This window comes from Sturnira hondurensis, unplaced genomic scaffold (assembly GCF_014824575.4).
Source record: "Sturnira hondurensis isolate 20B ecotype Veracruz unplaced genomic scaffold, ASM1482457v3 Scaffold0008782, whole genome shotgun sequence".
Lineage (NCBI taxonomy): Eukaryota > Metazoa > Chordata > Mammalia > Chiroptera > Phyllostomidae > Sturnira > Sturnira hondurensis.
Genome location: NW_028081413.1, coordinates 7,404,607 through 7,427,992, shown reverse-complemented (window position 1 = coordinate 7,427,992; position 23,386 = coordinate 7,404,607). Strand labels below are relative to the sequence as shown.

The window sequence follows — 23,386 nt, the reverse complement described above, 5'->3', positions numbered from 1 at the left end:
CCTCCCCCTCCCCTCCCCGCACCCCTCCCCACAGCCCCTTTCTACCCAGATGCGAATTACTGAGCTGGGCGGGAACACTCTGAGGAAGACACGCTGCATGGGGTCACAGGATCACTGGACCAAGGAGTCCTTCATTTGAGACTTTTTTCCCAATAGAGGGCAACACTCTAGCCAAATTTTATCGAGAGGAACATTGCTTTGCTTTGAAAAGAAGAATTCGAGAAATCTGAAGTTTGAATGAGCCTTGCCTTTTGTTCATTTCCTAGGAAGTTACTACAATGTCCCCACCTCTTTGGAGAGGGAGCAAATAGAGCAAAATTCCTCATGTTCCCCTGTCCCAAGTTCTCTGAGGGAAGTTTTTCAAAAGGCCATTCAATCAGATAATGATTTTGCCACATTTACTAAAAAAAAAGGGGGCATGTTCCACCTAGCAACTCACAAAGTTAATCTGCAGGCTACATGCTCTTGTTAATATCTGGAGCTCACAACAAGGCAGGGACTAATTTAGCACAATGAGAACCAATTTAGTTTTTTATTTTTTAACAAGGAGGTGTATTATTTCCATGACACAAAATAACGAGTTTAGATGTTCCCCCACCAATCCCCCAACCCCATGGAAATAACTGATTTTCAGTCGTTCAGGGACACGGAAGACACAGCCTTAGCTATTGACAACTGGCTAAATTAAATTACACCCTGTGCCAACATTTAATGTGTGAAACGGCAGCGCGGCGGCGGCAGAATATCTGCGTGAGGGGTCTCTACATGGTACTAGATGCAAACTGCAATAAAACCAACCGACTGTCGTCTTCCGAAGGCTCAGATAAGGAAATCTTAGCAGCTTTCCTCTGCTCCTGGTACTTTGTGCATAAATTAGGGCTTCTTAACAGGAAGACTGGAGTCTGAAAAACCCTGGGAGCAAACCTCTATCTCCGGCTGGATCACCCAGATAACCTGTTCGAATGAAGAGGAGCACGAAGGCTGGGAGCTAAACCAGTGAGTGAAAAATTCTGGTCCTGAATAGTAGCAGGAACAGATGAAACACTATATACTCAAATTTGGGGATTGCTTCCTGTCCCAGAGTCTACTACTTGATTTTTAAATCTAAGAAGAAAAAAAGCGTGGAATGATGGTCTCTTTGCTCCCCCTTCAAGGTCAGCCTCAGCGACTGAGCCACGCACTTCCTCTCTGTGACCACGTGCTCATGCCCGCACGGCACACGGCAGTCTGACTCACAGAGTAAATCCACCCCAAACTGATGCTGCGCCACGTGCTCAAAGATGGACGTCAGGATGGGGAGCAGCGCCACCGTGGTGTAGTTAATGTTCTGAGAGACGCCTTTAATCTGCGTTCTGGAGTGCGTAAACTTCCCGAGCTTCAGGTTCTCCGAAGTCTTCTCTAAGTCTTCCGCTGCGTTTTCGAAGAAGGCTCGTAACCCGGCCTTCACCAGCTCTGAGCCCGACTTCATGACGGTCCTGTAAGCAAACAGTGCTCAAAACCAGAAGCAAAATCCGAACCTTTGGCCAACCGCCTTCTCGAAACTGGTGACTTGCAGTGCGAGCTGGGCAGACATTTCACACTCCAGTTACCTGACGATGTGTATCAGGAGAAGTGGAGGGGGTCGTTAGGGCCAGGAGAAACCTGGACCACAAAGTAGGAGGGAATGCTCGGTTTGAGGGACTCTGTGTCCAACTCCTCAGGAAACACAGAGGATGATTTAGAATGAAACGGATATTGGCCACCTGCTACACATATCGTGGCTACATCCTCAAATAATTAAAAGGACAGTAAGGGGAGTTCTTGCAGCTCACCACGAGATAAACAACTTTTATAAAGCTTAGTGAGAAAGGCCAGCCCTCCTATGATACAGGACTACTTAGAGAGCAAGAACAAAGGAGTAAGTTACCTGGGGCTTACAGTTCTACCAGCTCGCAGGGCGGTCCTCACTTGGAGAAAGGGGAGAGAGAAGGGAAGCCAGCCCCTTGTAAAACAGACAGCTCAGGCAGTTCACTGACAAAACCATACAGGCCTGAAGATTAGCTATGGATATCTGAGGTTCACTCACAAGAATAATTTATAAACCTTAGAATTGGAATAAAGCCAGTAAGTCACCTATTATTTTCTATAATTCTACATCTTACTCATAGGATTATGACAGGCTTGTTTATATCTACAGCATTTTCACGATCATCCAACTGATGAGAAAAATAAAAACAAGGAAAGTCAGCGAGACTTGCTCCTGTCCTGCAAGTCTTCATGACCTGCCACCTCCCTAACTTTCCTGTCGCAGGTTTTCTCAGGCACGGGGATCAAACACACTGCTCTACAATTTTTTTTAAAAAATGGACTCCCTCTCAAGGCGTCCCACGCTTCTGGGAGAAAAGTTCCCTCGCCCCCGCTGCAAGGGATTTCAGTCCCTTTGGGAGGCTTTGGTCTGACCTGCAAACTTTGTGCCGTCCCAGTATCTCCACAATGATTGTTTCTCTGGAAACCCTAAACTCCCAATTACCCTTAAGTTTGAATGAGTGTGTGTGTGTGTGTGTGTGTGTGTCTACTCTTTGTAGTGGATTTTCATCTCACAGCCACTCAGGTTGCTGCCTCTGTTCTGCATTTGGGATGGATGTTGTCTTCTCAACTTGGACATGAATGTGCTAAAGAAAGCTCCCTGTCAGCTGCCTGTTCCCATGGCTTGTCTCTTTTGTCTCCTCATATTCAAAATACTTCTATTATCAGTGTACACACATATGACTTCCTTTCCCGTTCAGCTGTCTTCCCTGCTGGGTCCTCAGGCCTCGGGCTCATTCTCCATCTCTGGCACTGTGGTAATCGCATCCCCCCCCACGGCCTTCCCCGGGCCACCACAGAGAGCTATGGCTCCCCTCTCCCAGGAGGGGGCGGCCTTGCCACCCATCAGGCAGCTCTTGCTTTTTTGGTGGGGCATGAGGCACAGAGTGGCGCTTTGCCGCATTATACATTTCGTCTTCTGAAGGTGAACTTCTCAGTAAGAGATGACGAGAATGAGCCAACGCTCGGTTTTCAGCGTTCAGCATAGGCCCTAGCCGTGGCCCTCCGTATGGGGACAGGGAAACGGAGAAGTGCTAACATCAGGGTGAGATCTGTCCTTTCCCTGTCTGCCTCTCTCCAGTGCAGTCCTGGGGGACAGCGCCAGTGTTGAGGAGCTACTGGAAAACCCTGGGCAGACTTACCTCGTGTCCAGCGTCTGAGCTAAGATGTGAAGGCAGTTCACCATTGTAGTAGAATCGCTCCCTAGAATCAAAAGTATCACCTGTGACTCTCCGAACCATGCAGCCTTTCAAACACAATCTTATCAATATGCACAAACCACAGCCCAGCATAATCAACCACCGATACACAGATACCCAGCACTCGAGGTCTCTGTTCAGGGACAATGCATTCATCTCTGGCCTGACACATCCGCCTGATGATGAATGTAGGAGGCAGAGCTGAAAACATTCACTGGTGTGGAAAATCAGAGCCGTTAAAGGGACAGAGAGGCCATTTATCATACTTCAGACCAATTATCTATGGCAAATTTAGGTGACACCTTCGTCCTCAGGCTCGGGTGTTCTGTGGGAGACACACACAGAAAGGCGAAATGCGAGTTCGGGGAGGAGGGCAGCCCGTGGCAGGCCTCTTTTCACTCACCGAAGAGGGAAATCCTGTGCCGAACAAGAGCAGCAAGTTTGCAGAACAGGCTGAAGCAGAAAAGAGCGTGAGTCGGAGAGGCACACAGACTCAAGGGTTGACTTGTACCTCCCCTGGTCCCCCACCCCGCTGCTGCAAAACAAAGAGCGCCAAGTGGCACTCTGGGAAGATGCTCTGTGTTCTCAAACAGGCCTCTGGACCACACCAGGAACACACGCTGTTCTTGGCTTCTTGCTGGAGAGTCATGAAAGATACCTCATGGGCAGCTCCACCCTTACAGAAAACAGTCCTTCCGGAACAGTTGTAGTATTTTGTAGAGACAGTTGTTGCAAACCATCCCTTACCACAGAGTACCATGTGCTGAAATGTTCATTGATATGACATTCAGGAATAGATGGGGATTCTGGGAGGAGGCATCATGTTTCCGTTGTTGCAGTGGATGGCGAACTGCTTTGCAGCCCTCACTAGGGTGTGAGGGCTTTGCTGGGAGGTGGGTAAGAAGGTGGGGCTGGAAGAAAGTTAGTGGTTCAGGTTTGGACAATGCTGTGTTGAACCAAACATGTAAGAGATTGCTTTTCATTGTCACTTCCCATTCATGGATGGGCCTGACCTAACTGTGTCCGTGGAGGCCAGCAAAGCCTGCATACTATGCGTTTGTGCTTTCTGCCCCTATTTTCTGCCCTGGAAGCCCTTGGAGATCCAGCTGTGTCTCACTGTTTTACTTTTCACAGTGCCAAATGGAGGGCTTTGTATAGTTAGAAAGGAGCCCACACACGTTTCTAAACACGTGTTACCGATGGACCCCAGCCAGGGGCACCAGGCCGCCACCCCACCTGTGTCTCCAGTTGGTGGGAGGAGGTTACCCAGAACTCTGAGGGTACTCAACACTAGCACACCTCGACAGGAGCCTGGCAACCCCCTCAGAAAGCCGTCCTTCCTGGTGGAGCAGAAAGAGGGAAGGCTGACTAGAAATGCTGGGTACTGGCCACGGGACCCCACGGTCAGGCTGAGCTGAATTCCTCCCCAGTCTCTCCTTCATAGCTTGTCGCGGGCTTCATGCCCTACACAGGGCCAGAGTCTGAAGTTAGAGGACAGCTTGAGTGGAGAAGAAATACGTCCTGAGTACTGGTGGGGATGAAAACTTGCTCACCTTTCAGAGGTTTTCAGGAATACCCTGGGCCTTTCTGGGCTGTCTTCCAGAAATCACAGCCAAAGTCCCTACTGGTTAGTCATCTGCTATTTTTTTTTTTTTTTTTTTTGCAGTAGAAATCAGTTGGAACCCCTGCCCTGGAACTTAAGAGAATAGAAATTTGGCAGCCAGCTGGTGTGAAATTAAATGTGGACTGCTCCTTTTCCCCCTTTCCCACTGTGTTTGCTTTTTCCAGAGCTATATACCTGATAACTCACGGGGTTGGGGGAGGGGCGGCCTGGGAGAATACCAGTCCCCGGGCTCTGCCCCGACAGGCTGCGCTGCTGGTGCAGCCGCCTCATGGCTCAGTGCGTTAGTTTTCTCACCTGTAATTCACACCACCCTTAGTTTTTAGAAGGGGGGCTGATAAACTCACTTATTTCTGCTGAGATAAACGCATGCTCTGCATAAATACAAAAGAGCATTTTCCAGGCGGAAGCAGATGGTGCGGTTGCTTGATCCTAATGCTAACATGGTCCCCCCCACCCCCCGTGAGAAGCGCTTTCTCAGGTGTGCCCCAGCCTGGCCCAGGAAAATCTCCACAGGCTCCGGCTTGTCCCCTGGGGTGCCCAGGACTTTAGAAGCATTGTCCTTAGAGTCCCCTCAGGTTTTGAAGGTGAGAAATTAAAGGGATCTCAGGAGAGTGTGGAATGCTCTGGTGAAAAGTATCTGAGCTGGAAGAGGTGGGGCGAGGGTGGAGGCCGCAGACCAGCGGGGTTGGAAATGTGCGCGCGGCAAGGCACTGCTGGGGCTGAAAGCTATTTGCAAGGCTGGTCGGCTTCAGGTTGTGTTTCAGCCGTGACAAAAGGCGCCTGGCTGAACAAATGTTACATTTCCATGAATTAATAATCTAAAAAAAAACATAGGTGAAGAAAACAGACACACCTGCCCTCTGTTGGATTATCTGAATATCTCACTTTGCCTCTCAGTTCCCCACCTTTTTGCAAAACACGCGGGTGCATCCTGAAAATATTTAGGAAATGTTAGCCAGTAGCTGATTCCAAGTGCATCTCATTTTGATGGGCTCCTCCTTTCCTAACAGATGAGGTGAAGCAGTGACCGTGCAGGGAAAATGGCACTCGTTCTGACAGGCAGCACTGGGCTCCCTGTTTGCCCTGATTTACTCCCGGGGACATTTTGGCTCTGTGGTCCACCTGACCGAAGCCCGGTTTCCTTACCTGCAAAGTGGAGCTCATCATGCACAGCTGTCTTGGGATTTTGAGCATGGCGGTGATGATGCACGAGTGGGCCATGACTCTTACATATGAAAAATTAGGTTCACCGTGGAGCCATCCCGTGTTTAATAAATGTTAGCTAAGTCCTCCTATTGAGTATCTTCCCAGAGAGGGTGACACCTTACAGTTGGGCCCTCTGTAAGTATTATGTCTGTAACTCACCATCAGCAGATGCTGGGGAAGGAGCTCAGAACCTGCTTTCATGACAAGTCCTGAACTCTTTGCTGTGTGGTAGTAGCACCCCTTCCCTGTCATTCATAAATCAAACACTGAGAGACCCCGAGGCTCGGTGGGATCCATCTCTTAGCTCACAGGTGACAAACCCAAGGCCCGGGGCCAAATCCGGCCCGGCCTGCCACCTTGTTTCTACCCGGTGGCAGCACTGAGCTCCTTGCCCCTAGTTAAGGAGCAGTTACATTCATACGGTCCTAAAGTTACATTCAGTCCTTTGAAGGCAGCCGAGAGGCGGATGTGGCCCCCGGTGAAAACGAGACCGACAGCCCTGTGTTAGCCCGACTGGGACACATCCTTTTGTTCCCATCTCTGCTGAGGAATTTGCCTGGTCTGCCTGGTGAAATGCGAAGGGGGCTGGTGTTTTTGATGAAAAAAAATTTTCCTGTTAAGAATTTAACTTGAATTACGTTGCTCTAGATTTCAAATCTCAGATTGCCTACATCAGAACTTGTAAGATCTGATTCTGTTTTTAAATTTTAGCCTTAAAATGCCGGATAAGAGTGGAATTGAAAAGAGTGCTCATCTGCTTCTTTTCAATGTTGTGTGTTTGCTTTCCCTAAGCTTCAGAATTACCTTCGCCTTTTTCTAAATGTTATTTCAGCATGGAAGTTGACCTGATATACAAATTTTTCCCCAGCCTGACTGAAACCCCCGGACAGTGCACTTTCCTTGGTTGTCAGGATAATAACATATAGATAAGTGTGAATAAACTTCCTTTCGAGACCAAGGTGATAACCCAAACCTCTAAGCTACGGACCCTCAGCACACAGTTCATTTCTCCAAAAGACTCACTTAGTCTCCAGGAGTCTGGAGTCTCAGGTAAGTCACCCCAGCACTGTGATTTCTTTCCTTTGTAGGCTCACCTGGCCACCATCTCCTTCTCCTTGTGGGAGGCGCACCCGCCGCTGCCCAGGGGCTTCAGAGGGGACGACAGGAAGTAGAGGCGGTGGTTGGTGAAGTACTGGTCGACCAGCGGGAGGAGAACCTGGAAAACCCACCAGAAGTTAACTTCCAGGAAGCCAGCCAGAGCCCTTCCTGCGGGTCTGTTGAGAAAGTTCATTCTCAGTGAGCAAAAAGCCTCTGAACTCTGTCCTGATATTTCCAGGAAACTCGACCCAGTGACTCTCAGTTTCGAATACATTTTCCTTTTATGCCTGGAACCAGAAGTCATGGGCACATGGGAAAGGACAGGGCCACCAACTAAGGGCCCAAAGATATATTAGTACAGACCCAAGTGACCCATTCTCAGGGGAGTCCCGTGGGACACCTGCACTGAGACACAGCCTCTGGGACATGGCATCTCACAGGCACGCCAGAGACTGGGCTAGCAATACTAGCCTCGTCCATTCTGTCCCTGGGTCTCAGAGCGTGGCCGCCCGTGCAATCAGTCCTCTGAGTAGGGCTGTCTAGCAGAGACTGCTCACTGGCACCCGGATTCATTCTCCCCTTCTTTCTCTTAGCAACAGAAACCCCTGGGTTTTAGCTGGGCACAGGCTAGAGAATGCGTTATCCAGTCTCCCTTGTAGTTAGGTGAGGTGAAAGTGGCTACATTCTAGCTAATGGGATACAACTTCAAAAAAGTAGCAGCTTGCCTTCCCCTCTCCTTTCCCCCTTCCCTACAGATGTGGTACAGGTGAGCCTGTCAGACCACATGGGCAGACACAGATCACACCTTAGGAGAAGGTGGAGCATCGGAGAAGAACCTGGAACCCTGGGTGATGGCGTGGAGCAGGACAGCCTGCCTGCCTCCTCCGACCACCCCCTGCTTTGGGGATGTGCCGCAGAAGAGAAATATGTGCCTGTCTCATCGAAGCCATAGGAGTTCTGGATATCTTTGTTGGGTCAGCTTAACTTGTACTCTGAACTGTACAGATCCTAAGAAGAAAATAATTTGGTAAAGTACAGAGAGTTACTTACTTTGGCAAAGAATTTGATCTCCTGGTCATGGGGAGACCTTTCAGTTTTCCCGCTGCTGACAAGGGCTTCTACAAGGACACAAGTGACACAAAGTTGGCCAGGTGGCCAGAGTTAGACAACAAAGACCACGCAGTCCCAGCAGTTTAGAAACACAGAAGCCATTTGATTTTTACAAAGTAGCTTGTATTTTACGCAGTACTTTACAATTGTGCTGGTTAGTTCTTTCTTGTGCCAATTCTCTAAGCTGTTTCACTACCCTTTTCTCTATTTTTTTCTCTTTCTCCACCTAATTGATGAGAAAGGAGCTTCAGAGAAGGTAAGTCATGGGCTCAGGGTCTCAAAGCAAAACAAAGGGAAAGTTAGAGGAGGACGAGCCACATGAAATATGACACGGTTCAATCAAACCCAGCAAGGAAACCAAGGACTAAACCAATTTTTCAGGGGGGGAACCCTAGGGGGTTTCTTTCCCAGAACCATGTGCCCAAATGAATCACAAACAGCTACGGTATAAAGGCCTCGTTCCCTGATGAAGAAATAGAAAATTCTGTGATATTATGAGGCACTATGAGAAGGGCACACATTTGTGACATTCTGCAATGAGACTTACCCAAGTGGGCAATGAACTCTTGAGCAGAATCAACGTATTTCAGGATCTTCTTCAAAAATTTATAGGCAAACCTCTTTTCCATGGAGGAGGCATCCAGCTCCGTGTCCTTCACGCCTCTAGGTCGGACACGGGTACACCCGGGAAGCAACAGAGATGATGTGGTGACTTTGGCGCACTGACAGTCCTACCCACGCTGTCTTCCACGCGTGACCTGGCTCATCTGACGGACGTCCCTTGGCCCACGGAACCCGCCTCACTGCGCCTGCACCTGTACTACAACAGTGTCTGGAAAGGTCTTTCAAAGAGATCTTCATCATGTAATCAATGAATACTGAGCCGGGGATAATCAGAGAAGGGAACAGGGACCCCTCTCCCCAAGAACTTACACGCTGTAGATGGCCACAGACAACATTCAAAACAAGGTAGAAAGGATACGCAATGATAGATGCCACTAAGCTTTGTGGAAACAGGAAAACTGAAGCAGGATGACGGGGCCCAGGTGTGTCTGAAGTGGGGAGAGCAGGCGGCAGTGTCAAACAGAACTCTCGGTTCTGCTCTCATGGGAAGGAGAGTGTTGGAGTCACGGCTCGAGGGAGGGAGAGGATGTGCTATGGACTCTGGGGAAGGAGCTTTGCAGGCACAGGGAGTGGAGACGCAATGAGGCGGGAGCGTGCATGCTGCGCGGAAGGACTATAGCCGAGGCCAGTGTGCACAGCATGGGACTGAGCACGCAGCTGGCGGGTAGGGGGTTGGGGGGTCGGGGGGTAGGGGCAGGCAGCAGAGTAAGTCATGAGGGCCCCGGGCGCCATCCTTCACATTTTGCTTTTGCTCTGAGATGGGGAGCTGTGGAAAGTTCTGCAGAGAAAAATGCCATGATGTGACTTACACTGTGACAGAATTACTTTAGGTATCAGGTTTGAAGTTGACTGCAGGGACAAGGGTTGCAACAGGGAGCCCAGGGGGGAGGCTCTTTTAGCAATCATGGTGACAGCATGGAGGTGGTGAGAAGCGGTCAGATTCTAGGTATCTGGAAGGTAGAACCATCAGAACTTCCTGAAGGATTGGGCATGGGTTGGGAGAAGGGGAGAAGAGCCAGGAAGAATGAATGGGCTGTCACCGAGTGATGGGGAAGCCAGGATGGAGCAGGTCAGAGGTGTGGGTAGCAGGAAACGGGGAGTCCTCCGTGGGGACAGGGATCTCGCTTCCTCACCTGTACCTCCAGGTGTCTGCTGCAGGCTCTGGCAGGTGGTAAACGGCCACTAGGACATGTTTGCTAAACTCAATGATTTTTCTCCTTTTGCCTATTTCCTTGCTTTTCTTTTTAGTTATAGTAAAGAGGAACTTTTCATTTCTGCGAGCTAGTTATTTCTCAGCAAATCACAGTGTGCACTCATCTTGGTGCTAAGAACAGGGTGTAAGTGACAGTGGGTGTCTTTCTCAAGTGCTTCCCCCGAGGCGTCTCCCGCTGTCTAAACCTTTCCCGCTTGACAACATGGCACATAAGTTTTGTTAATTTTTTCATAGGATGTACAGTAGAAATAACTGTTTAAATTTTTATTTGGATTTCTGCTATTCGGCGGCAAAAATTCTGCAGAAAACTGAGGGAAACAGCAGCTGGCTCAGCAAACATTTCTTTTAGGAAGAATGGCTGGGTCCGAATAAAAACACCAGCTTGTGTTCTTTCCACAAAGCACTCAGCACACAGGGCCCTACAGAGCACAGCCCACCACGGCGGGCATCGGGCCAGTGAGGGAAGACCGGCTCCACTTTTAAGACGCAAGCAGCCAAGACCATTCTCCTGTAAAACATTCACCTAGATAATTCGGACAAACGAGTCCAGATAGAATGCTTTAGGAGATCATGATTCATCCAACCCGCCCCCCCGCCCCCTGCCTACACCTGCATCTTCATAGGGATCAGTTTTTTTCCTTCAGAGACTGTTTATGTCAGCACGCTTCATTATTGTTATCACGTAACTTAATGAAATCTCACATACACAACATTAGGGTGTCAAGAGAACTGTTGATTCTACGAGAACGAAGTTGCGCATTTTGCAAAGACCTGCAATAGCAAATTTCCACACACGTAGCTTTTGAAGTAGGTGTGGGTGAGAAAACGGTAAAGGGAAGGGGAGGAAATGGAAAGGAAACACCTGGAAGACACTGCACGCACACGGTTTGGGGCGTGCCTTGATTCTCACTGTCCTTACGAAGCCACGACGGTGAAGCTTGGAGGATGCACCGTGGGTGTGGTTTGTAGTCCAGTGCATGGGACAGCATACAAAGGCAGGCCTTGGCCCATAGCACGAGATTTGTGAACAAATGCATGCTGACATGTTTTAAGTTAAAATTAAATGTTTCTGGTGTGCATGTATAATTTGTGGTAAATCTTTGCTGTTACTGGTTTTTCTCTGTTAATGTCTCCTCCGTTACACTTTGTATTCAGTATTATTTTGTATTAGTTTCGGGTGTACAGCAGAGTGGTGAGACAGTCATGTACTTTACAAAGTGACCCCCCTGGTATTTTCAGTACCCACCTGGCCCTGTGCACAGTTATCACCACATTACTGACCACTTTCCCCTGCTGCCTTTATAGCCCCGTGACTATTCTGTGACTGCCACTCTGTGCTTCTCAATTCCTTCACCTTTTTCACCCAGTCCCCCAACTTGCCTCCCTCTGGCCACCTTTGGTCTATTCTCTGTAGGCACGAGTCTGTTTCTGTTTTGTTTTGTTCATTTATATTGTGCTGTAATTGATTTTTAAAATGGATATTGACCGGTTCTGTTTATGTCAGAAAAGAGGGCTTCATTCTGCAAAATAAAACTTTTCTTATTTCTCAAGACTCACCTGCTATCCTTGTTCTGATCCATTTTTAATGTTTTTCTTCATGATTTTTTTAGATTGTTATTTTTTTATTGTTGTTGTTCAAGTACAGTTATCTCCATTTTGCTCCCACCACCTCTCTTGCTCCACCCACTCCCACCCTCAGTCCTACCCCCTTTTGGCTTTGTCCATGTGTCCGTTCTGTCCCTTGACAGCCCTTCCCCTTCTTTTCATAGGCAGGTAATTAAACCCCTGAAAAGGGAGAGGCCACACCTATAAGCCTGCCCAGCCCCATGGACGCCCCGCGGAAGATGCCTTACCTAGAAACCACGATGCCATTCACTTGGAGGAATTTAAACAGGTCCTGTGCCTTCTCTCGGTCCCTAAACTTTTCCTTGGCGGTCAGGGTGTCATATGGTACCAAAAGAGGGTGACTGCCACCACCTGGGGTCAGTAAGATAAGAGCTGACAACCTATTTGTCTCTTCCTTTGCAATTCCGGGGGAACACAACTGCTCCCCAGCTCAGCTTCCGGGGGGTGTTGTGAACCAGGCTTACCTTTGCTCTCCAGCTCCACCTTCTTCTTCTTGGCCCAGATGTTGTGATAGTTCTCAGCTATGACCTCCACCATTCCCTGTGTCCCCAGGAAGAGGGCCGTCAGAGACCAAGCGAGAGCAGTGGGTTCCTGTCTGCCAGGCAACTTCAGGCAGCCTGGGGGGCAGAGCTCCACCAAATGTTCGTGGCAAGGCGCCGACTGAGTGTCTCCCCTCATTATTAATTAGTCTGTGCCCATGCACCTCATTACTTTTATGTCTTCCTGTACACACAGAAAACAGTTTCGGATTCTGCCCTTCCTTTGTAACTTACGATCCTGGTGGTTTGGTGCATTTAGGAGAAGCACATGTTCCCATGTGGAAATGAATTCTGGCGGCTCCCCATTTATCTTGGGAGCTCAGTCTCTCACTCCTGACCCGAGATTAGGGAGCTGGAAGTGGGAGTGAAGCAAAAGTCTAGAATCCCCGAAAGCCTGTAGCTTAGCAAGCTAAAAACAGTTCTGTCCTAGGAAAAATGACTGCCAATAAGATTTCTCAGACAGAATTTATGTTTATAAGATTCATAAATTAGTGACTTGGAACAGTGTACTTTAAACAGAAACCTTCTCTGAAGTCAGAAGGGCCGGTCTGATGGACTCCGTGAGGAGTCGCTGGCCCTGGCTGGGGCCTCTCGTGACCACCAGTGCGAGCTGTGGGCATGAGCAGGGAGGCAGCTGAATGCTCTCAATTTCATCTTCTCGGTTGCATGTCCCTAAGCCCTACAACAATTGCACATCTGCACCATTGGGGACCTCGAGCGGACCCACTACAGGCTATGCAAGTGCCCTTGCGGCCCGGGGGAACTGCAGGGGTGGGAAAGCACCCCCAACCCAGGTGTCCTTTCACAGATTTTCTCCTAGCTGTTGTTCGTTCTGTTTTGGGGTTGGATAGAGAATTTGTTTGTTCCTCCCTTTAATGAGTGACTACCTGTTCTATGACATCCCTGGCAGAAGTACAAAACCTCACTTTCTCAGACGGTTAGCTGATTCTGCTGAGACCTTCCCTGCCCAATGGGGCCCTTTCCAACTTTTTATATTTTTGTGGTGATATGTTCTAGGCATTCTTTCCTTCTCCTTGATCTTTAAAAACAATAAAAAAACCTTGGAGGGTAATATATTCTGCACGTGAGAGGGTTGAGAGAGCAAGTTGCCCTGCTGGGGAGCTGTTGGCACTGACCTGGAGCTCTCTGGAGAGCGCCACGTTGGAGAAGTCCGGAGGGGCCGGGCTGTAGCTGTTGCCCTAGGAAGGCAAAGGCAGAGTCACGGGGCTGCCCTGATTTTCCTTGTTCTTCCCAGCATCCCCACATCAGCTGCTGAATGTGTATCCTGAGGGGTCCCCAGGCTCACGGCTGGTGGTCCTAGCCTCTGGAGCCCTGGGGAGAAGAATGTCCCCAGGCTCTCCGTGGCTTAGACCGGCCCGGCGTGGGCCTCTGTCACACCTGGCTGGCCTGGGACGTGCTTCGAAGCTTCTCATTTTCCCGTTGTTGAACGAGGGCTTCTCCTTCTTTGGTCCTCTCCACAGTCCAGCCCACAGCCAGCATGGTTTTCAGGGACTCTCTGGCTGGCCAGCGATAAATTTCCTTCTCCTGGAAGGAAATTTGAGCAGAGGAGCTTTGTAGAGGGCACCTCAGCTCTCTGACTGGCTGGTCTCCCTGTGGAAGTCGGGTCCCCACCCTGGACGGGTGATAACTGGTTCCTTCTTCCTCTCACCAGTTCCCGAATCCCCTGGGCACATCTCCCAACCCAAAACACGCAATCCGTCTTTCTGCTGTTTTTAAATGTGAGGCCCTACCATCTACTGCCTCCAGAGGGCACGGACCAGGCCTCACCCACAGTTTGTGGATAACGAAGAGCCAGAGCAGAGGGTGACTTGTCTTGTTCCAGCAGCTGTGTAAGGGACTCGCCAGAAGGCGCCCACACAACGCTCTCCTTTGAGCCTGGGAAACAGAGTGTCTTAGACTGAGAATTCCCTTCAGACCCGTGCACAGTTCCATTGGTGGTCAGCGTGCACACACACACACACGTGCCGTTCTGCACGGGCGACACGAGACCCAAAGCTTGCAGAGGACTGGTCACAAGGCAGGAATTCGGAGTGGGGCTGAACCCTAGTTCTTAACCAAAAAACCCCAAGGGACCTGCCTGTATTTCCTCGGGGACTCTCTTCTCTCCTTCATCTTCCACGACTGACACTTCTTTCTCTTTGAAATTTTCCCAGCAATTCACCCTTCTCTCCCCCTCAACAATCTAACAAAAGCCTTCCTACTTCAGTTGCCAGTGAAGGACTGTGTGTTTCTGCTCGGCCTCTGAGTGCTGACCCGAGCTTCTCTCTCCACCGGGCGCTCAGAGCCCCAGAACAGACCCTGTGGCTGGGCTCTTGGGAATGTCCAGGGACAGGTGCCCAAGAGGGAGCTCCTGAGGGCTTTAGGGAGTCCTTGAAAGTCTCTAAGGAACTGGAGGATGAGTGTGCCCTGAACTCTGACAATCTGAGACAGTCCCCAAGGCAGGACGACCAACATGGCCACTCAGTGCTACCAGAGGCCCGTCCCTTACCTTCTCCGTTAACGTCTTGAAAGGCCTTATCAGGGGATGGGTCTTCACATTTTCGTCCAGGGAAATTCCATATTTCCATCCATTCTGACTCTGCGGAAATGGTCTCAGTTCAAATATCCTTGGCACCCAGAGGGCCCTGCTCTGTGACCCAAAGCCCGGCTTCTGTTTTCACTAAACAAATGGCATAATGGGATGTGACAGAGCTTGGAAGTCACCCTCCCCCACGCGTCTGACAGATCCACGAAGGCTGGCAGGCTTCCTGCCCCTGGGTTTCGAACTCTGCTCCCTTCTTTCTCCTTGGTTTAGTCGCTGTCCTTTCCACTTACTCGCCTGTGTTTCAGGCTCACTTCAGACAGAAGGATGTTTCAAAAGACCCGAGAGCAGTGCTTCTCAGGTCAGTGCGTTACGTCCACAGGCGAAGACAGAAGTCAAGGCTAAAGGCATGTGAGGGCGGGACCCCCCCCCCCACACTGCTTTCCTTGCCCACCAACCGCACAGCAAAACTGTGGCAATGCACGTTTCCTAGAGTCACAGCAGTTTATAAATCTTAGGAGTCATTCAACAAACATTGTCTGAAAGTCTCCTAGTATAGGTGCTCGACCATGTCCCAGGCGTGTGGATGCAGATAAGCGAGAGTCCCCGATTCCCATAAACAACCTCACAGCGGAAAGACTCTCCCTGGGTGATCTAATCGAAGCCCACAGTCCGTGAGAGGGCTGATCGCACAGCAGTATGTGCAGCCCAGACCTCCCTCCTAATTTCCAAACCTCTTTAAGCTCCGCTTGGGTGTTTCCAAGGATGCCCCTGGCGTGTCCGACGGTGCATTGCACACTCCATTGTCTACGCCACTGCTGGTTGGTGTTTATAAAATCACCCCGATCAGGGCACTCCACTGCTTTAAAACTGTCTCATTCCCAGCTGCCATCATGGTAAACCGCAAACTCTTCCTGGCCTCTAGAGCCACAGTGAAGGCCTGGCCGACCTGTCTGGACGCGTCTCCCGTTCTCCTGCTGTGGCCCTCCTCCCTCTGTGGACCTGCCATAGTGGCCTACGTCCCCTAGAGCCACCACACTCGCCCTCGCCTCCCTGGATCTGCACCTGCTTCCCCCTGCCCCGATCACCTACGGCCCATGTCACCAGCTCGAGGACGCGCCCCTGGTCCCCACTGCTGGACTGGGGGCTGCCCCTGGCGCTCTAGCCCCGTGCCCGTGCCCCCCACAGCAGGGAATGGCCTGGGCCGATGACCTGCACCACCGTGGCTGGTCTATTCTGTTCCTCCCACAGGACTGTAGGGTTCTTTTATTTCTAATTAGCTTATTTAAAACATTTTTCAATGGCAGCTTACTTTCAGCGTTACTGTGTGTTGGTCTCGGGGGCTCAGCAGTGTTCAGACAACCACAGACTTTAGCGTTCCCGCCGACGTCTCCAGCACACACCTGGCGCCGTACACAGCCGTTCCAACATCGCCGAGTACGTTCCCCGCGCTGCCCTTTCCATCCCCGAGACTGCTCTGTAACTGCCACTCTGCATTCCCGGTCCCTTCACCCCTTCGCCCAGTCCCCGCTCTTGCTCCCCTCTGGCAGTCACCAGCCCGGTCTCTGTCAGGCTGTCGGGTTCTTGAGGATGGGGACAATATTCTTTTTCTTGTTAGATGGCCCTCCTGGCCATGGGAAGCCAGCCTGTTTTCCTTGAACACACGAAGCACACCGCCCAGTGGGAGAGAGAGAGTAACCAAGCGCCGCACCAGCAAACAAGCAGCACAAATGTGTAACTGTTGTAAACAGCACTATGTAAGCTGCTATAAAGATACCATGATGGAAAAGAGCAAGGTGCTCAGAGGGCCCGCAGCTGAGAAGTCTGGGCAAGAGGCATCCGAGGAAATCACACACGGACGGGTGTTTGAGGGATGAGTTGAAGGGCGGTGTGTGCACGTGTCAGAGTAAACGGGCACCTGGATCAGACGGAGGCGGGTCTCAGACACCTGCAGTGTGTGTGTGTGTGTGTCGGGGGAAGGGAGGTGGGAGAAGAAGGGGAGGTGGCTGGAGGAGGAGACATGAGGCTAGAGACGGTAGCAGAGGCCAGCACAGCCACTGCCTGTTGGGCCTTACTAAAGACTTTGACCTTTGTATTAAAAATAGCTAGACGCTATTAAGGAACGTGAATGAGGAGAAGGGGCTGTGCTGGAGCTCGGCAGTAGGCTAGTACCACGTGTGCACCCTGCAGCTGTCGCTGGCCTGCAGTGGGAAGAGCAGGCAGGAGACAGTGCTCACGGGCAGACTGCCGAGACAACCACAATCCTCTGGGCCAAAGAGGCCGGTGGCCTGAACCAAAGCCACGGGGTTGGGATAGAGAGAGTTACTCGGTTCAAGAGAGACTAAGGAGGTAAATCCACATGGCTTAGTGATGGACTGGCCATTGCTATGGGTGCAGTGGTGCTGTTTTTCCCTGTTTCACAGGCTGACCAGCATAAGTAAAGAGTGCGGAGAAAATAACAAGCCCTGAGTGAGGTCCAGCCGACTGCTAAATCCAGCCCAATGGGGCCGGCTGTCTGTTTTACAAATGCAGTTTCACTGGCACACAGGCATGCACTGCCCCCGACCCGCTGCCCGTGGCTGCGTTTGTGCTCCAGTTGCAGAGAAGAGTAGCTGCCACGGAGACTGGCCACGAAGCCTCCTCTCTGGCCCTTTACAGGAACGTTTCGCCAAGCCCTGCGCTTGGACGGTGAGGAAGCAGCCCATTCTACAGTTACGATGATTGCTGTGATCGTTGGCTCCCATGGAAGCGGAGCTGAGCCCAGCCCAGGGCAGGGGCTCAGCCAGGGGGGCGAGTGTGCCCTCCCCAGGGGGTTGCTGCACACGGGCGGCCCCTGCGGCCTTGCTGTGGCCTCTCTCCACAGTCCCCTGCTGCAGCTGCGGCCGAGCTCTGGCCCCAGCCTTCAACTGGCTGCCCACAGGAACCCTGGGTGTCTTTGGCACATTCCTTCCACTCTGCCTGCCAGCATGAAAGGGCTGACGGAGCAATTAAACTTATTAGGCAGCCTGACCTCAAGTGCTAAGGAATTTTAAACACCAGATGGACAGGCTTATTAATAGGAAGCGTCTGGGACTCCTGCCGCTGCCTGCCATAGGGAGCGGTGTGCTCTTCCTTCTCTAGAATAAAACCCAGTTTCCTGGCAAAATGCAAGGTTAAGGCTTTCGATTTCATGTGCCCTTTTCCAGAGAGAAAAGCATTTTAAAGGAAAAATGTAATAAAAGCCTCCTGCCTCACATTGAACGTTCGTATCACATACACTCAAGTATGTGCTTGGGTGGAAGCTCCGGGAAATGCAACCTCGAGAAGGGACCAAAGACCAACAGAACCGATCCTTTCCTGGAGAAATACAGAAAGCAGCAGCTCCGAGGGCTGCCGGTTATTTCTGCGACCCCCTCCGACCCTGCTCGGACGTAATGACTGCTCTCGGGCGGGGAGTCTGTCACTGGACAGATCGGGCAGATTTGCAGGACGGACCCTTGACTGTTCCTGGGCTGGTTTCCCCCCCCGATGACTGTCAGCTGGAGGGCAATGCCTACCTTTTCACAGGCCCATTTGTCGTGTGAGTGCTCCGCATACTTGGTGACGATGTACTCCAATTTTTCAGGCAAGGAGAAACTGAAATGAGGAGGAGGGGAAAAAAAAGAAAAAACAAATTACACCCTCCCCAAGCACCTCAGCCAGATGTACCGAAAAGAAGTCCAGAACCAACAATCAGCCATCCTTTTGGCTGGAAATAACCATTGTGGGGACAGAACTGCCAGCAGCCAAAGCCGAGACGTTGGATATGATCCGTTGGGCAACCCGCAGCTGGACACTGGACACAGGGAGCCCCCTGAGCGTAAGGCATGGCACGGCCCCTCGGCCACGGAGCCTCTGCGGTACAGGTGGCCTCCCTCCGGCTGCTCTGGCTTCTCTTGGCCCCTGAAGAACCACTCTGGCTCCTGGGCCAAACCTGTCTGGGCTACACAGTGAGAGTCCCTCCATTCAAAGGCACCGGCCAGTCTCGTGGCTGCACTCTGGGGATGGCAAGAATGGGAAGCTAGAGGACCAAATGTTACAAAACTAGGGGCTGCCTACTTTTGGGGGTTCAGTGACTCATACTTAAATACTAGAAATTGGGAAGTGTTGCAGTCTGGCAGTGTGGGTCCCTTCTGCTGGTCACAGCACCTCCCTTTTCCTTTAAGGAACAAATGGTGCGTTGCACACGGCCCTGTGTGAACCGTCTGAGAAGGGGCCCCTGTCCCCGCTGCTCAGACTCCCTTCTCGGGGAATGGGAATCTTGAGTCAGGTGAGACCAGGGAGCAAACCCTTCAAGGGGATTCACCCAGTGGGGACGCCTGAAGGCCATCCATTTGGCTACTGTGTCTTGGTTTCTGTCCTTGCTGAGGCCGGGTTAGTCAGCCTTTCACTAGGTTTTGATAACCACCCCTTATCCTTGCACTAAGGTCCCTTTCTGCCCAGGTCAGCCAGAGTTCGTCTCTGTGACTCACGTTACTTGCAGAATCTGACTGGTATCAAAGTGTGGGTGAGGAAATGAGAACTCCCAAGTTAACATGGAGCCGCTCATTAGCACCTGGTTCCTAGAGTACAAGGTGGTCTCACAATGTTTATAAAAGCTTCCACATTATCGCACCATTTGGCATCCCTCAGCACACTTATATTTTCAGAGGGTGAAGGTGTCTGAAGCAAATGCCTGCCTTCTCTGTGGCCCCTGACGAAGTCTTCCTTAGAGCAGGTTCGATTCTGTTTCTCACCGTCCGCTCAGCTCAGGCTCAGTCTGATGGACTGTGTGCTTACACTCCCAAAGACGAATTTCGCACCTTATCAAAGCTGGCAGCCCCGGGACAGGGCTCGGGCCCTTTGAGCACTATTGCTGCAAAACCCAAGTCCGAGGGGCTGGTCTAGGATGCCTTACTCCCCCTGCTCACGCTGAGGGAGTCTCGGAGCTCCTCTTTTGCCCCCGGAGGCGAAGGTGCTGTGCCCCCCCCCCCCTAATCACAGCTGAGGCAGAACCGCCACCCTCCCAAATTGAGGACATGTTTCGTCCATGGCCTAACCACCTCCAGTGAGAGGCGCTGGGGGATCGGAGGGAGAGATCGAAGGTGCTGTTGTGGGTTATTCCAGAGCGCCAGTCCCCCTCAGCACGGCCGAGAGCGTGGCCCATCCCCCAGGCAGGGTCTCCAGGATGCTCTGCCGTCACGTGCCCCCAAGGCCTCGTCGGGGCCCTGCTGCGTGTCACCTGTGGGGTCGTTGTGACGAACGGTGCTACTGGAACAGGACAGGCCTAACTCCCAAAGAGTGAAGATTTTGTCCAAAAACTCATTAATAACTTAATTGGCTCATTTGTCAGGGTGGTTTCTGGCAATGCCTCAGATGACATATCTTTGTGGAGAGCACCCACCTCTTATCATAACTAAACTAAACTCACCCTCTAAAACAAAAGCCTGGAAATATTACAATACAGTATGTAATCAGGTGTGGAGGCATCAATCCTTCAGGGACTGAGGGCGAAACCCAGTGCCTGGTGTGACTTGTGGCGTCTAGAGAAACGACAAGCCATGCTGGCTGGAGGGAAGGAGAGACTCCTAACTGTCTTGCTACCTTCAGAGGGAGAACACCGGCCACAGGGCAAAAGGTAGAACCAGCTCAGAGATGGCTCTGGACTCACTTCACGGTGCTGATAGGCTTGGGGTCGAAGTTGCCGTCTGCATCCACTGAGAGCTGTTTCTCCAGCGTGGCCGAGATCCTGGTGTCTAAGTAATCTGGTGGCAAGGCCCCGGCAATGGCACTGAGACAAGGCAGGGCCATTCGGAAAAGGTCTGGGTCATACTTCTGTGGAGAGAACCGAAGACTGTGTTAGGACAGGGATGGGAACCGTGGCCGCCAGGCAGAAGCAGTGTGTTCACTTGTCCTGGGGTAACCAGCACGGCAAGGTGTAAGCCCCCTGACACATTTTGGCAGAGACTGAGGGGTTTTGGGGAGACCACGTGACCAGCCGTAAAGCCCGTGGTTCACCAGGTGCTTTAAGTTGAGAAACGTTAAATCATGGTTTACATCAATGTCTCCTAAACCGTTCATTTCAAGACTATCTAAGGGTGAAAGTGGTCCCCGCTGGGCCGGAAATGTCTATGAACTCGGTTGCCATGGAGGCTTGTAGAACCGGCACAGCCTGTGACGGGGGAGGCGGAAGGAAGCCGGGCCAGGCTCCCCTGCAGCTGATACCGCCACGTGTTGGCCTCACCAGCAGCCTGCTCAGAGCACGCCCATTCTTCCTCCACCCCGGCCCGGAAGGCCTTTCAGCCGGAAATGTGGGGTTAGGGGCAGCTTTTAGTCTGCTTTTAGAAGCCATAGGAATAAAGGCGTGAAGACAGTGTATATGCAGGTGAACATGCTACATATACACGTGTTCTAAACTTCTGTTAAAAAAACCAGACCTGATCACATTCTACCTTTAAAGCTGACGACCTCAAACATCTACATCAGCTGGGCCAGGGGAAGTGGAGGCCAGTCCGTGCGTTGGAGCTGCATTTCAGTCAGACGGTGCAGGAAGGCTCTGGCTTCCGAGGCCCGCAGTTCTCCCTCAACCTCCTCAAACAGGTGGCCACAAAGAACCTCCCCCCCTGCGTCCCCAAGTGTCCTGGAAACCCCATGCCCTGACCTTAAGGCAGATGTGCCGACTTGTCCTCTAGCCTAGAACCTGGGGAAGACTAGCTGACAGGGGCCACACAATGTTGGGCCAAGGAATGGTGGTGGGGTCAGTCCTCCTATGAACCCAGGAAATCTTTGTGTAATTTACTCTGGTGGTCTGTCTCCCCGGTGGGAGATTTGTGTGTCTGACAACTCAGTTGCTCCGAGACTCCTCCCTGGTGAGACGAGGATGAGAGCAGTCCCCTATTTCAGGGAGTGGTGGTGAGGAGGAGTGGATATAGCGTGCTTGTGAAGTGCAGCCCCGAGCCCACAGTGGAGGCTGGACAGAGGCTGGCCGGGGCCACGGAGGGCCTCCTCCTCTCTGGAAGCACGGCCCTCACCTTGTGGGACAGGGAGTCGAAGGTGCCCCAGAAGAGCTTCTCGGTCAGGTGCAGCTCTTCCTCCACGGCGAGGCCGCAGCCCCCCCACCCGGACGGCAGGCAGTAGTACTTCCAGCACTGTTCATAGTGGTTCGTCAGAAGCTGCAAGGTCCGCAACAGGATTGGATGGCGTGGGGCAGCGGGGAGGGGATCCGCCGGCATCAGCAACACGCAGGGGAGAAGAAAAGAGCAAGTGGCCGTCAGGCGAGCGGAACCGACGTTTGCAGCAGATGAGTTATCTACAGAGGCCCTCAGACACCACGGGAAATGGGCTGCTTCGTGCCTGATGAGCTCCAGCCTGAACTGAGTCTGTCTAAATAATTCTCGTACCTCCTGACGTGCCCTTAGCCCTCACTAAAAAATGGATAACTATTTCTACTCCAAAAGCGAAAATTCTACTTTCTGAAAGTAGTCTCTGTGTGTTGTTCCAGCTAGTCAGGGGTAGGAAGAATTTCCTCTGAGATCTTTGCTCATAAATCTGGAAGATGCTGGGTGATGCTGATATGGGGAGGGGGTGGTGGGAGGCACCTTGTGGGTCTAAAGATTTTCTCTAGGTGGATTAGTGCCCAGGGCTTCCTTCCCTTCTCTTCGCCTTCCCACTGCCCAGCTGTGTTACAGTAGTTCCACATATGGCCAGCAGAGGGCAGAAGTACACTGCCAATGCTCCCCATCCTCCAAGAAAAATCCTGAACTAAGAGGCAGAAGTGAGCACATTGAGGGCTATTCTTGATGCCAGTTTGGAAGCCAGGATTCAGCTGACTGCACAGGCCTGCGGAGGAAGCAGTGTCAAGTTGAACTGTGAGAACCATGGTTCTCAGGTACGATACTTTTTGAGATTAGAAGTGGAGTGGCTGGGTTAGAGAATGAACCCATGGAGGGTGGTGGAATCTGACAACAAGCTGTTCTCTGCCTGGTGGGGAGAGAGGACTGAATTAAAGGCTCCTGGGAATTCTGTTTATCCCAGTAAAAATGCTTCTTGAAACCCTTGCTTGGACTATTTCTGAAGAGAAGGAAAAATTCTGTTAAAATCACTAGGCAGAATTTTTGGCTCTGGCTGACACCTTCAAATATGCTAATATTGCAGGTGGTACAAAGGTAAAAGATAAAAAACTGCCCTCTTGTGTGGGGGTGTGGGGGCTGATCTGGTGCCCCACTCCAGGCCAAGATGCTCACAGCACTAGTGATGAAATGTTTATAATTTGTGAGAAAATCAGAAATGAGAGAATGAGAGAGAGAGAGAGAGAGAGAGGTTGGTCCCTGTGGGCTTCCTTTTTGTTAGTAAAGAAGAAGAAATGAGGATCTATTACATAAAGGAAGTAAAATCACAAAAGTATGGAAGAGAGAAGGGACACTTTACTTTTTGCACTTGAATAATCACAGGCCTTCAAAGGGTTTTGAGATTGAACACATTATGAAAGGCTAATTAGGGCAGGAAGCCCAAATCCAGGTCTCCTGACTAACCTCTGCCAAGTGA

General features: G+C 51.3%; 1 protein-coding gene across 1 annotated transcript in view; it reads right to left on the bottom strand.

The window, feature by feature from the left end:
* The window catches only part of RYR3 (ryanodine receptor 3), a 521,285-nt gene that overhangs the window by 79,876 nt on the left and 418,023 nt on the right, over positions 1 to 23,386 (bottom strand). The window contains exons 50-63 of the mRNA XM_037056141.1: positions 21,874 to 22,014; positions 20,514 to 20,677; positions 18,382 to 18,460; positions 14,813 to 14,902; positions 13,702 to 13,848; positions 13,440 to 13,502; positions 12,229 to 12,304; positions 11,992 to 12,115; positions 8,849 to 8,964; positions 8,242 to 8,309; positions 7,188 to 7,309; positions 3,667 to 3,716; positions 3,207 to 3,267; positions 1,237 to 1,475 (exon numbers count right to left, since the gene is read on the bottom strand). Coding sequence (XP_036912036.1) covers positions 1,237 to 1,475; positions 3,207 to 3,267; positions 3,667 to 3,716; positions 7,188 to 7,309; positions 8,242 to 8,309; positions 8,849 to 8,964; positions 11,992 to 12,115; positions 12,229 to 12,304; positions 13,440 to 13,502; positions 13,702 to 13,848; positions 14,813 to 14,902; positions 18,382 to 18,460; positions 20,514 to 20,677; positions 21,874 to 22,014 — 1,540 coding nt within the window. The remainder of the gene's footprint in view (positions 1 to 1,236; positions 1,476 to 3,206; positions 3,268 to 3,666; positions 3,717 to 7,187; positions 7,310 to 8,241; positions 8,310 to 8,848; positions 8,965 to 11,991; positions 12,116 to 12,228; positions 12,305 to 13,439; positions 13,503 to 13,701; positions 13,849 to 14,812; positions 14,903 to 18,381; positions 18,461 to 20,513; positions 20,678 to 21,873; positions 22,015 to 23,386) is intronic.